This window comes from Ctenopharyngodon idella, chromosome 13 (assembly GCF_019924925.1).
Source record: "Ctenopharyngodon idella isolate HZGC_01 chromosome 13, HZGC01, whole genome shotgun sequence".
In the NCBI taxonomy this organism is placed as follows: Eukaryota; Metazoa; Chordata; class Actinopteri; order Cypriniformes; family Xenocyprididae; genus Ctenopharyngodon; species Ctenopharyngodon idella.
The window spans coordinates 7,075,946-7,089,750 of record NC_067232.1 but is presented as its reverse complement, the minus strand read 5'-3'; the positions used below and the strand labels follow the sequence as shown (position 1 = coordinate 7,089,750).

The window sequence follows — 13,805 nt, the reverse complement described above, 5'->3', positions numbered from 1 at the left end:
GGACATTTCTGAATGGTTACTTGATGAATTTATGTAGCTGATGTAGAGTTGACTATCTTAAAGTCATTGATTAGCATATTCTGTCGTGATAATATTTAAATCGCTCGTGTGGGAACTGTTGTAAGATGCCTACAGAGTCAGAGAATATATGCTGCATGAAGATAGAACAGGTATAGTATAGTTTAATTATGGTTAATTATATAACTTATGTTGTCATCTTGCTTTTATGACATGCTATTGCATTTGTGTTACATACTGTATTGCAATAACATGGCCTCACCCCTTTATGTAAATTTTAAGGTTAGTGATGTCACCAACCCGGGAAGAAGCTGGTTGTAGTCCCTACCAGCCGTTTGTTGTAGTCCTTAAAAAGAAGAAAATATCTCCCTTTGCTTTGAACTTTGAGCGTTCTAACTTTGCAGATGTTATTTATGCTCTAACAGCAACATTACACACTAACTAAAGTTAAAAAAGTGAAATCATAATAAACCACCCCTTTAATGAAATTTGAGAGCTTTCTGTCCCTCCATTGACATAATACGCAACTACCACTTTCAAGCCCCAGAAAGGTAGTAAAGACATCATTAAAGTAATCCATGTGACTTCAGTGGTTTAACCTCAATTTTATAAAGTGAGGCGAGTGCTTATATAACAATTTACAGCTTTATTTACAAAATTTTAATCTCCAACACGCGTTCACGCAACAACGTCTGCTTTCACGTCAACACAACACACGTGTCGTGGTGCTCTCGTGAATGCACAGTCTCATCACCACAGCAGTCATTTCTGATTCTGACTCACGTCTAAAGTATGTTAGGGGTCAGAGGCATGAGGCTCAGTGGGAAACTATCAGTAAACGTTTGACAGGTGGCTGAAATGGGAGAACGGCAGCACTAGTGCTGACGTGTTCACCCCTGCTGATGCCAGCCAGATCTGAGCGGGAAGATGACACATATGGCCTCTAACGGTCCGCATCCGTGCTGACCGCCCCCCGTACGTACTCAGACACTCACCGTGGGAGCTCTGACCACACAGCCGTGCAAAACACTCGCTCCATTTCCACCATTCATCAACCTCGGTAAGACATCAAAATGTGTGTGTGTGCATGTGTGTGTTTGTGAGTGCATGTCTTTAATCTGCCATCTGAGCTGAGAGTGTGTTGGCTGGATGCTGTCACGGTGTGTGAAGCCATGTCCTGAGGTGCAGTGTCCCTGTGACAGATCTGCCTCGATAACCACAAGAGAATAAGGAGAAGGCAAAAGAGAAAAAGTGAGGGAGAGAGACCTAAATGGAGGGCACATGGAGCACATTAGCCACCAACCAGCATTTTGGAGGAGAGATAAAAATGGAGAGAGGGAGGGTAAGCAAAAAGAGAGCGCTCTAAGCAGCCTAAAAGAGTTCAGGCATAAGGGATCATGTCATGGCTGTAGGATCGTTCCCTCAGGGCTAAGAGAAAGACTTACCCCTACTGCAGCTGCACCATTCAGACAGCTCTAAAACTCGCAGAGTTTTTATTCTTGTTTAGTCAAACTAGAATGGGAGAATCTAAATCTCTGACAGATTTAGTCAAACTACATCTGTCAGACTAGTGTGGGAGGGCAAATCATGTACAACAGGCGTTGAGATATTCCAAGTAAGAATGGTGACATGACTACTTCATTGAAAAAGAGGAAAATAGAGACTCAAAATAGAGATGATGAGAAAACATCCTAAGGCTATGTCTTCATTAATCCGAAATTTGAAAATGCATCTTTTTCTTTTCGTTCTCTTCTGTCTAAACGGAGACTGCGTTTTTGTCCTGCTAAAACTGAGCTTTTTGAAGACGCTCTCCCAAGTGGATATTTGAAAATGCCATTTTCGCTTTGTAGAAAACAGAGGTATTCAAAAGCGATGCATGTTTAGTTATGTAACACATATTGTGCCCATAGATGTCTATGGTTATCTGGTTATTTTCATAGCTGTTAAAAATAAATTTTACTTTGTACAATTTTCATATTACATTCCTGCAAAGATGACATGAGGGAAATGGAATAATGATTTTGAGAGCGAACGACGCACCAGTAAGTGGTGGGATATTTTACTAATAAAAAGATAGCATGAAAACTTTATTATGTCTGGTCTCTCAGTATTATTATTTATGTGAACTTTTATTATCTTTTAAACATGCGCAGTTCGATTATTTAAGCGTTTTTCGACTTTTCAGTGTGGACGAGCAACTTTTGGAAAAGGCTTGAAAACGCTAATGTGGACGGAGAACGTTTTGAAATGAAAATGCCTAAAGCAAAGCCTATCCAATTTCATGCTGCTTTTCTACCAAATTCAGGGATGAAATTGAATTATTATGAAATTGTTTGTGACATCTAGTGCACTTACAAAGGACAGGGCTGTGTGGCTGCTCAAATCAAGCCCAGGAACAGAAGAAAGTGCTGTGCATGAGCAATCAGACCTGTGACACTAAAACTGATCCCAGTCAAAGTGCTGAGAGGCACAAGTCTCGTAGACAATCACATGTGAATCAATATCTCATAACAGACTCTGGGAGTGTGATGCACTCTTTTATCCCTTAGGTAGCGCTGAACGGGGGCAACGCAAACCAGCCACAAACACACACAAACATATACAGCAAATGACTGAAATGGATATGCAGAGGAATTATTCTATATGCCACTGCAGAAGAAAAGGCTTGCTAATTGTGTAAATTACCTTCTTTTAAGGTCAAACTAATCCCAAGAGCTATTTAATTTGTAGAGATAATGATGGCTTGAATGAATTATTACAGATGTTTGCCAATATATGCTAACAGAGCATCTTTATTAAACTGTTGGTTGGTCAGGTATTAGAGTCTCCTTCCTATTTTCAATATAACAAAGGTTCCAAAAGGGGGTTGTGACAACACTGAAGAAATGACACTTTGCTACAATGAAAAGTAGTGAGTGTACAGCTTGTATAACAGTGTAAATTTGCTGTCCCCTCAAAATAACTCAACACACAGCCATTAATGTCTAAACCGCTGGCCACAAAAGTGAGTACACCCCTAAGTGAAAATGTCCAAATTGGGCCCAAAGTGTCAATATTTTGTGTGGCCACCATTATTTTCCAGCACTGCCTTAACCCTCTTGGGCATGGAGTTCACCAGAGCTTCACAGTTTGCCACTGGAGTCCTCTTCCACTCCTCCATGACAACATCACGGAGCTGGTGGATGTTAGAGACCTTGTGCTCCTCCACCTTCTGTTTGAGGATGCCCCACAGATGCTCAATAGGGTTTAGGTACCCTCAGCTTCTTTAGCAAGGCAGTGGTCGTCTTGGAGGTGTGTTTGGGGTCGTTATCATGTTGGAATACTGCCCTGCGGCCCAGTCTCCGAAGGGAGGGGATCATGTTCTGCTTCAGTATGTCACAATACATGTTGGCATTCATGGTTCCCTCAATGAACTGTAGCTCCCCAGTGCCGGCAGCACTCATGCAGCCCCAGACCATGACACTCCCACCACCATGCTTGACTGTAGGCAAAACACACTTGTCTTTGTACTCCTCACCTGGTTGCTGCCACACACGCTTGACACCATCTGAACCAAATAAGTTTATCTTGGTCTCATCAGACCACAGGACATGGTTCCAGTAATCCATGTCCTTAGTCTGCTTGTCTTCAGCAAACTGTTTGCGGGCTTTCTTGTGCATCATCTTTAGAAGAGGCTTCCTTCTGGGACAACAGCCATGCAGACCAATTTGATGCAGTGTGCGGCGTATGGCCTGAGCACTGACAGGCTGACCCCCCACCCCTTCAACCTCTGCAGCAATGCTGGCAGCACTCATACGTCTATTTCCCAAACACAACCTGTGGATATGACGCTGAGCACGTGCACTCAACTTCTTTGGTCGACCATGGCGAGGCCTGTTCTGAGTGGAACCTGTCCTGATAAACTGCTGTATTGGTCTTGGCCATCGTGCTGCAGCTCAGTTTCAGGGTCTTGGCAATCTTTTTATAGCCTATGCCACCTTATGTAGAGCAACAATTCTTTTTTTCAGATCCTCAGAGAGTTCTTTGCCATGAGGTGCCATGTTGAACTTCCAGTGACCAGTATGAGAGAGTGAGAGCGATAACACCAAATTTAACACACCTGCTCCCCATTCACACCTGAGACCTTGTAACACTAACGAGTCACATGACACCGGGGAGAGAAAATGGCTAATTGGGCCCAATTTGAACATTTTCACTTAGGGCTGTACTCACTTTTGTGGCCAGCGGTTTAGACATTAATGGCTGTGTGTTGAGTTATTTTGAGTGGACAGCAAATTTACACTGTTGTACAAGCTGTACACTCACTACTTTACATTGTAACAAAGTGTAATTTCTTCAGTGTTGTCATATGAAAAGATATAATAAAATATTTACAAAAATGTGAGGGGTGTACTCACTTCTGTGAGATACTGTATATATATATATATATATATATATATATATATATATATTGAGAACAACATTTTAATAATCTAAGAAAATATGTCATTAATTACTCACCCTCATGTTGTTCCAAACCCGTAAGACTTTCGTTCATCTTTGGAAGGCAAATAAAGATCTTTTTAATAAAATCTGAGAGATTTCCGAAAAAAAAAAAAGAAAAAAAAAACTTTATTTACAAAATATTAATCCATATTCCAACCGACAGCCAGCCTAAGTTTTTGACGGATGTGATAATGTGCGTGAGGGGTGAACTATGTTTGATTTTTGGGTAATTATAAAATGTGCTGGAAACATTTGAAATGCTTTTTTCATTATTCATTATTATACTTCGTTATTCATATTTGTTTATTATACCTATTTTACAGAATATTTCATGGCTTAAATGACACGTTTGTAACAATTTTGTTTTTGTTTTTTACGAGGAAAAGAGTGGTTTTGATGCACAAAATTGTTTTTATTGTCTCTTATAAAATATATTTTATTTAAACCAATGAAAATGCAGTAATGTATATATTGTGTATACTGTTGTGATACTACGTGGTATTGTGGTTGTACAGTAGGTAGATCTTTCTACAGCAGGTAGATCTTTCTACAGCATTCTATTGTGTTAGCTGGGATATTCAACTGGCTTTAAGCTGCAACAGTAATAAGCAGGATTGATAGTGGGGCTGTGTTCCTTTATACTGGCTTGTAATTTTGGGCTGAGAGAAAACATTGTCCCTGATCTCTGATTGGCTGAGCTTCAGTACAATGGTTTGTTGAGGGCTATGGCCCTCATTTGTCATGCCGGTCAGCTCTTTTTGAAGTCACAATGTGGTATTAGACTGAAAAGTCTGAACACCATCAAGTGACCAAGGCAACCCGCAAAAGCAACTTGATATTTGTTTGTCCATAGATATTAAAGGGTTTGAAGTAGGCCTGCAAAAAGCATAGGATACCATGAGACAAAAGAAAAGAAATGAAAGGGAAGTGGGAGAAATAAAAAGCAGTGAATAAAGCTAATGACATCATACATAATTAATGCTACACTGAAAAAGTATTTTGTCTTTTTTCTTTCCCAAGTAAAAAAAAAAAAAAAAAAAAAACATCTTTAATGCAAGATGGAATTACTTGACAAGCAAAATTATGACAGATATACTTGTTTTCAGAGCGTGCATAATATTAGTATTTTAAACTGATTACGATGATGAGTAGAGAAGAGTAAGTACTGTTGCAATGTGAAGCATGCACACACACAAAAAAAGCATTAGTCTGTGTCAGAAAGCATCATTAAGACTTAATGCTGCTATTAGTTAATTGAGAGCTTTGTGAATTCAATGTCATAAACAAGTATGTCTATCTTCATGGAATCAATGAAAGATCTATTTCCAAACAGTGCTTATAATGATACTCTATATGACTGATCTAGACGCCCAATCCCTGTGACAGAAACTAAACCTGTGGTAATGAAGACAAAGCTTCCTTCTTTAACATTTGCCTCCAGCATAGCTGATGAAGAGCTTATTGTTTTATTATAAACATCCCATGCATCTTTTATCGCCAACGATTTAAGCCATTCTCCTGTGAGACGTATTTGTTACCTCCAGAAACGAGGGGCTGGGGTAGGGGGATATCAAAAAAGGTACTAATCAGCCCACAATTCAAGAATATTGCACTCCTCTGAGCGTAACTAAATAGAAAAAGGAAAAATGATTTGCATTTGAACCTGAGTTCAACACTTCGCAAATATCCTGCCAGGCCTTCAGGAGTTTATAATCGCTAATGTTATTTTCTAAAAGTCATCCCTCATTCAAAAATGTCAGCTGTCAACATTTTTTATGCTAATTTCAACTTAAAACTGCAAAAAGGAAAAAAGTTTTGCACATAAAGTGGTCAAATGGCTGTTAATGGCATTCATTTTCATAGAATCTAGAACATTAAGATTCTTAATCATTGGAAGAAATAAGGCTGGTTACATCGCAAGCTTGAAAATTAGAAGGTTGTTAAACAGACTAAGAAACTGATAGATTTATAGCACTGTAACCACACAGTAGTTCAGCTTCATTGACATTTAGTAGATTAAATCATCTGAATAACAAATCAAGGGTTCAAGGTTTTTAACATCAATGAGCAATGACCAACATAAATGGACAGTTCACCCAAAAATGAAAATTATGTCATCAATTACTCTTGTGTTCCACAGAAGAAATAAAGTCATACAGTTTGGAATGACATATGGAGATATTTTGAAGAATGTTTACTTTCAACATAGTCTCATTGGAAAAAATGTGTCTCTTACCTACATTCTGCAAATGTCCAAAAATGATACAAAACAAAACATAACTGACTGCAGTTCCCAGTTTAAATGAACATTAGTGGCAGTAAAACAACAACAAACCCTGGCAAACACAATAAATCCCATTGAAATACAATCATGATACTCAAAAAGAGCTCATCAACCTGTAGAAGCAAGATAAAATGCCAAGGTTGCTTCAGCAAATGCATTTTTTATATCACATTTGATTTAGGGTAAAGGGTTTAGTGTAGGGTTTTTGTGTTCCACAGAAGAAAGTCATACAGGAATTATATACTGTAAGGGTGAGCAAATTACTTTTTAGGTGAACTATACTTAGACAAACTAAAAGTCAATAGCCTACACTAACATTGGACCAAAAAGGTCCAGGTTAATTCCCTACCAATTATATATAACAGAAAAAACTAATAATAATTCTGGCTGTGGGGGAAAAACAGTAGCCATGTTAAGTTTTGACTAGAAGTAACGTGTCCCCCTCCACAGATTCCAGTTCTGGCATGTTCTACACATTGACATGCCGAATCCAGTCACCACTGCCTGTTTTTATCGTCCTCTCTTCCACCTCTATTTATAAAACCCTGCACATTTCTCATCCCTTTCCCTGATAATTTTTCAGCACACTCTTGTCAATTATTCACATGCTCTTCTACATATTGAACATGTTTCCCTTTCTAAGCATTAATATTTAAAGCTTCATCCCTCCTTTAGGATATCTTAAAAAGATAAATCAAAGTGACATTTTTTTTTTTTTTTTAAATAGTCTCAGTGAAATTAACCTCTAATGGTACTGGAAGGGAGCACTTTTATGGCTTTCTATTAAAACAGGAAGTAGACAGACGAGGCAAATAAATCACCTTGTCCTCAAACATAAATTCGGAGTGATATTTGGTCATTTAACACTGCAATGATTTAATGTCAGAAGCATCAAATGATTTTGAGAGCAAATAGTGGGACAGTGTAGTAAATGCCCAATACAGTGTGGTAGATGACATGAACTAATCCTCGCAATCAGCCTGATGTTACAAAACAAAGGAAGAATCAATGGTCATTAAATGGCAGTCAGCTGGAACCAGGAATCGTGTCAGCCAGTTTCAACCAAAGCTGTTTTCATTTAATGCTACAATTGATTCGGCAACTTCATAATCGATCACATTGAGATATGGCTTTTATATGGTTAGTTCATCGTAAGGTGCCACCAGCACTCATTACGAATTTGCATTAATCTCTAACTACCTTTGCTCATTATATGAGCTGCTAACAGATCCATCCATGGCAGCAGCATCAAAAGTTCTATGTCCTCAACCAAACATAAGTAACACAAGTCCATGAAGGGAAAACAAAATTACAGGCCACTCAATTCACCATAGCCAATCTTGTATTCAATAATTCTAGGAAAACAAAATGGTCTCTTTATTTGGAAAGCCTTCACTGAAATATCTGTTTCTAGCTGTAATATCAAATATGGCGAGCAGTAATGAGTTTTAAGATAAGCCCCAGCTGTGAGCTCTCAAATGCATTTGGATCACAAATGGTTTAGTTATCTTTTTCTCTGTGCTATTGATAAAGGTAAGCAAGTGTTGCTAGGGGAAACAAAGGATTAAGATATCCCCTGTCAGACAACTGAAATAGTAATGAATTACTGTACAACCAAAGTATACGATAAGGACTTGTTCAAAGACTTATGGCACCTCATAAAATTCACAGGACCTTTTTGATTACTGCAAATAGAGGGGGGTCTACATTACTATATACAGAGGAAAGCAACATCCATGAGAGCTCTCTTTATGCTTGTAAAAACGAGGGTCAACAAGAGATCTTAAATTTGTTGTTATGTTTCTCATAAAACCCACACATGAAAATACAGAGCAGCTTTTCCAACATAACTACAATGTAATTTTTCTAAAGACTAGCAGTAGTTGCAACAGGCAGCTTTCATGAATGAAGGTAAATTAATCTGGATTAAGCATAGAGAGTGAAGTAATCTCATAGAGTGGTGAGGCATGACAACCTCTTTCTACCCAAAACTATGATTCAATATTATCATCTGAATTCAAAGAAAGAGGTATTCAAATTATATTACGATACTCACAGCACTAAAACAAAAAATCCTAATACAACGAGTCATTGTAATCCTTGTGACAAGTATTCAGATGTACCACCAAACTACCTAAATGTCACTGTGAACAGGCTGTCCACTGCATGCAAATGAATGTGATCATTAATTGTGAATGCATCTCTGAACATTCTGAGGACTACAGTTTAGCCACTATAATCCCACAGCACAGTCACATATGGACAGCACATTGTGGTGTCAGGTAATACTATGAGCAGGTGCGAGCAATCAGGCATGATGACGCATTAATCAATTTCTGCGTTCAATTAAAATCAATTAAAATGTCACTGATATTACACTGAGATGTAACATTAGCACACAATACAGTTTTCTTATTTTCAGAGGCTCCTGTATTTTTCAAATGAACAACAAAATGTGCTGTTTAACCTTTGTCAATTATATAAATTTAAGCAAAGTATAACTCCATCATTAGACCCATCGCTCACAGCTCTTCCAGTAACCCAAAATAAAGATAGAATCAGCAAATGCAGAGCTAAAGAAAACATATTCTGATGTCCCCTACAGCAACTGACATCCCGATACAAGCTTTTTCATGTGCTACAGCCAGTGAAAAACGATAAAACAAGAAACATAAACCTTTTTTTACACGATTATACCCATGAAATTCTCTTCATATTTCTTGATTCACTATATTACATTTTGAAACACAGGGAGTGGTCAGAGTCGCTGCTTGTCATTAGTGTTTTTGCCGCTCCCTGGCGACATGATAGACGGGAGTGCATGCGGCCACGAGTCTGTCATGCTTCGCTTCTGGGATGTCATTAACACAATATACATGTGCTAACAGTACCACTCAAAACTGCAATCTACAAAGGAAGTCAACAAAGACTGTCTGATCACCAACACTCCCCAACAGCAGCAGAACTGCACAGCTCTTGCCATTGCAAAACCAGCAAGAACTAATCATAAAGTATCAAACTTACGTGTCTTGCGGCTGACATGCGTTCGACCAGGCGTGGTTACATGCCTCTCGGATGACTGCTCTCTGGTCCACATTTGGGTGGAGTCGTTTAGGACTGCTGGGTTGGAGGGAGAGGGGCTGGATGTGGACGTATGGACAGTAGACGTGGTGGTAGAGGCCATGGTGGTCGTAAAAGTGGGATTACGTGTGACAAAGCGCGTAGATGGGCTCTTCTGTGTCACCTGACTGCCGGATGCCCCACTGCCTCTAGGGGGAATGTTTGGAGGAGTTCCCGTTCGAGTCCTGCTCCGCACCACTGTGGTGACGGTGGGGGTGACCGAGCTGACCTCACTAATAGTGGTTGTAGTGGTTGTGGTGTCAGATCCCTTAGGAAAAGTGCTAGGCTTGGACAGAAAGATGGGGTCCTGGCCAATACCCTTGGCGTCCACCAAGTCTGTGGGCACGTAGTCCCGCACAGAACCCACTACGATCCATTTCAGCAGCATCAGACTGAGCCCCAGGCCTATGAAGCCAATGAGAAGCGGAACCACACACAGCCAGGTCTGTTGGCGGGGCCAAAGGGCACAGCTCCCACACCTTAAAATACCACCACGCACAGGGGCCTGGGCTTGTTCACGTCCACCGGAGCCGCCTCTCCCATCGGGCTCCTCCAGTACCATAGCCCCCGAGTTGCTCACTGTTCCCGAGCTGTCACTCATCTCGCCTGTGGCACACTAAGGGTTAACCCCAAGGCCGGGTGCTCGGCAGACATGGACAGCACAGGACGAAATGCCGGCCAGAAATGCCAGACATTGAAAAAAAAAGAAAAAAACGGAAAGTAAAAGACAACCGCAAGAACACAGAAATAATTATGAACACATCAAGGCAGACAAATCACATCCACACACTGCCACAAACTAATACACATACACACACTCACAAACAGACAAGCGCATACACCCAATAGAATTCCGGAGGTAGAAATCTCAGCGGTTGCAGAATCCAGCAAAAGGACAGTCTTTTAGTCCAGTTCCACCAATACGTCCAGACGACTTCCAGCTCGCCGCAAGATCACCAAAACGGTACAAATGTTAAGTAAAGGTGCCGAGCAAAGAAGGTGGAAGGAAAGGGAGGAGTGAAATCATTTGCATGTTGACTCCGAGCACCAGCCGTTGCAGCAGCACTCTCTGTCGTCAGATTATCAAATCCCTCTTTTTGCAGATGACACCACCGTTAAATTTATCCTCAGATCTCGTCACTCCATCAATTGCAATATTTAAAGATGGAGTTCAGTAAAAGTTAAATACTGCCTCATATTTTTCCTCTCTGGCTCCCTCATTCACACCAATTCCTTTTTCAAGGTCTCGATCTGACTTGTATTTGAGAGCTGAGTCAGCTATACATATCCCAGCAAGCTGGTTCCCTCACGAAAGAGGGACTAAGCGTTGACCATGAAGCAATATGTCCCCTTTTCCACGACCAAAGCTCCTGATGATTTATAGCATCCTTAAGGGAGCAAGGGACCTGCAGCACGGACCCAGTACGTGCAAGCTGAGCAATAAACCCGGTAAAGGAGGCAGTGGCAGGTGCAGAGTTGTCCAGGAGGAGACGGTGGATGATCAAATCCGTTAGCAGTGCAAATCCGTTCTGAACAGCGTCTGATGAGCGTCCCACTGCCGTACAGCGAGCCGTTGATATCGTGCAAAGCAGTGGGCATACGCTCAGCCTCTATCTACATTCCTCCACTGAGAGCGCGCAAGAGAGAATGAGAAAGAGAGAGAAAGGGAGAGGAGCAGAGCGATGAGGGGAGGGAGCGAGGGAGGGAGGAGTGAGCTTGTCGAAGACGGACGGAAAGAGAAAAAGAGAAGGGTTAAAAAAAGACAGTGCGCAGGTTTTCCATGAGACAACATTCATCCTTTCCTCATTACTGTTGTATTTGTTTTGCCTGTCTGTTGCTCTCTCCTAGGGATGCCATTTCTAAAGAGTCCGGACTAGCGTGTGTTCCCACTCTAATCTCCTGTGGGATTTTAACGTGGCTCAAGCCTACGACACTGCAGCCAGACACATACACAGACAGCCTTCTACTCTCCCCTACTGCTGATGCCAGGAAAGAGAGAGACAGAGAGAGAGAGAGAGGAGGCACTGCACCTGCTCTCTTCACAAGAACATTCCCCACCCCTTTAGAGAGAGAGACAGAGAGAAAAAGGGAGAGAGGGGGGAGAAACGAGGAGAGATAAGTACAAGAGTTGAGAAAGCATTCACAGCAGGATGAGATAGAAAATGAGAATAGCAGAGGGCAAGAGAGAGAAAGACAAGATACGAGAAAGAAATGAAGAGATCCGTGTCAGTGCTCTGCGGTATTAGCAAAAAAAGATTACTGACTGCTGTAAACAAAGTGAGTCTCAGCATTTCACTTTCAGGACTGTCAATCATGCAACCAGCCCCTCCTCATGTCTAAGACACTGTGAAAACAGGAAGAGGGAGAGGAAACTTGAGCTAAATTAATGGATGGTAAGAATTAGGAGTTGTGTACAGTGTCTAATGGGTGGTATTTTAAATAGATTGTAGTGCAACACTAAAGGGTAGTAATTAAAGGGAGTGGATAACACTTTAATACTCAAAGACAACAGAGATGCTGGTTTGTTTCCTGCTGGTTCTAACTCATTTTAAATGTGTATTCAATATTTTCTTGTTTAAGTTGTGCTGGCTTATATGGCAGCCCTCTTGGACTAATACTGACATCTAGCGGATGTAGATGTAACATCACGCAAAAGTTTTTAGTTACCTAATGTACAAATGTGATATTTCCCACGAGCCATAATTAATTCCACAAATGAAAGTCGCAATTAACAGTCCAGTTACTGAAATCGGTCAACAAGAACTTGAGTGAGACGCATAATTAAAATTATTATTACTATAAACAAATGTTAGTCACATAAAAATATGCAATGCTGACAGCGGAATAAAGAGAATGTGTAAAAGCCTATTTCTGAAAAGGCATAAAATATAACTTATATATATTTATATACTGTAACATATATAACTTATATAATAATTATAAACTAATATATACAGTAACATTACCTTGGCAGTTCTTAGCATAACTGGCATTAAAGGGTTAGTTCACATAAAAATGAAAATTCTGTGATTAATTACTCAACCTCATGTCGTTCCACACATGCGTAAGACCTTCGTTCATCTTCGGAACACAAATTAAGATATTTATGACGAAATCCAAGAGGTATATGACTCGTCCATAGACAGCAATATAATCAACACTTTCAAGGTCCAGAAAGGTAAGAAATAGTTAAAACCATCGACGTGACTGCAGTGGTTCAACCTTAATTTATTGAAGCGATGAGAATACATTTTGTGCGCAAAAACAAAACAAAAATAACGACTTTATTCAACAATATCTTCTCTTCTATGTCATTCTCATACGTTGTTTACATTCAGCGCTTCCAGGTTCTACATCAGAACGCCGACTCATTATTGGCCGGCTCCTGCGTCAGCATCATACGCATGCTTTGGCCAATACCGAGCCGGCATTCGGACGTAAACAAGGAAGCGCTGTTGAATTAAGTCGTTATTTTCATTTTGCGCACAAAAAGTATCCTTGTCGCTTCATAAAATTAAGGTTAAATGACTGTAGTCACGTCGACTGTTTTAACAAAGTCTTTAGTATCTTTCTGGACCTTGAAAGTGTTGATTATATTGCTGTCTATGGACAAGTCATATACCTCTCGGATTTTATCAAAAATATCTTAATTTGTGTTCCGAAGATGAACGAAGGTCTTACAGGTGTGGAACGACACGAAGGTGAGTAATTAATGACAGAATTTTCATTTTTGGATGAACTAACCCTTTAGAGAAAACAAATTGGTCTTGGTGGTAACACAGATGACCTGGATCTAGCATTTTGTATTACAGAATAACAGGAGTAAATCCAATCCTTTTGAGACAGAAAGAAGTCCTCCAGCAAATAATCCTAAAAATGCATTACAAATTAAAGGTAC

General features: G+C 40.2%; 1 protein-coding gene across 2 annotated transcripts in view; it reads right to left on the bottom strand.

The window, feature by feature from the left end:
• LOC127525115 (pro-neuregulin-3, membrane-bound isoform) overlaps window positions 1-11,922 on the bottom strand; it is a 321,866-nt gene extending 309,944 nt beyond the window's left edge. The window contains exon 1 of one of the 2 annotated variants that reach the window (XM_051917400.1): window positions 9,812-11,922. In XM_051917400.1, the coding sequence (XP_051773360.1) occupies window positions 9,812-10,508 (697 nt within the window). In that variant the 5' untranslated portion in view covers window positions 10,509-11,922. The remainder of the gene's footprint in view (window positions 1-9,811) is intronic. The other variant, XM_051917401.1, reaches the window with a different exon arrangement.
• Between the last annotated feature and the right edge of the window lie 1,883 nt (window positions 11,923-13,805).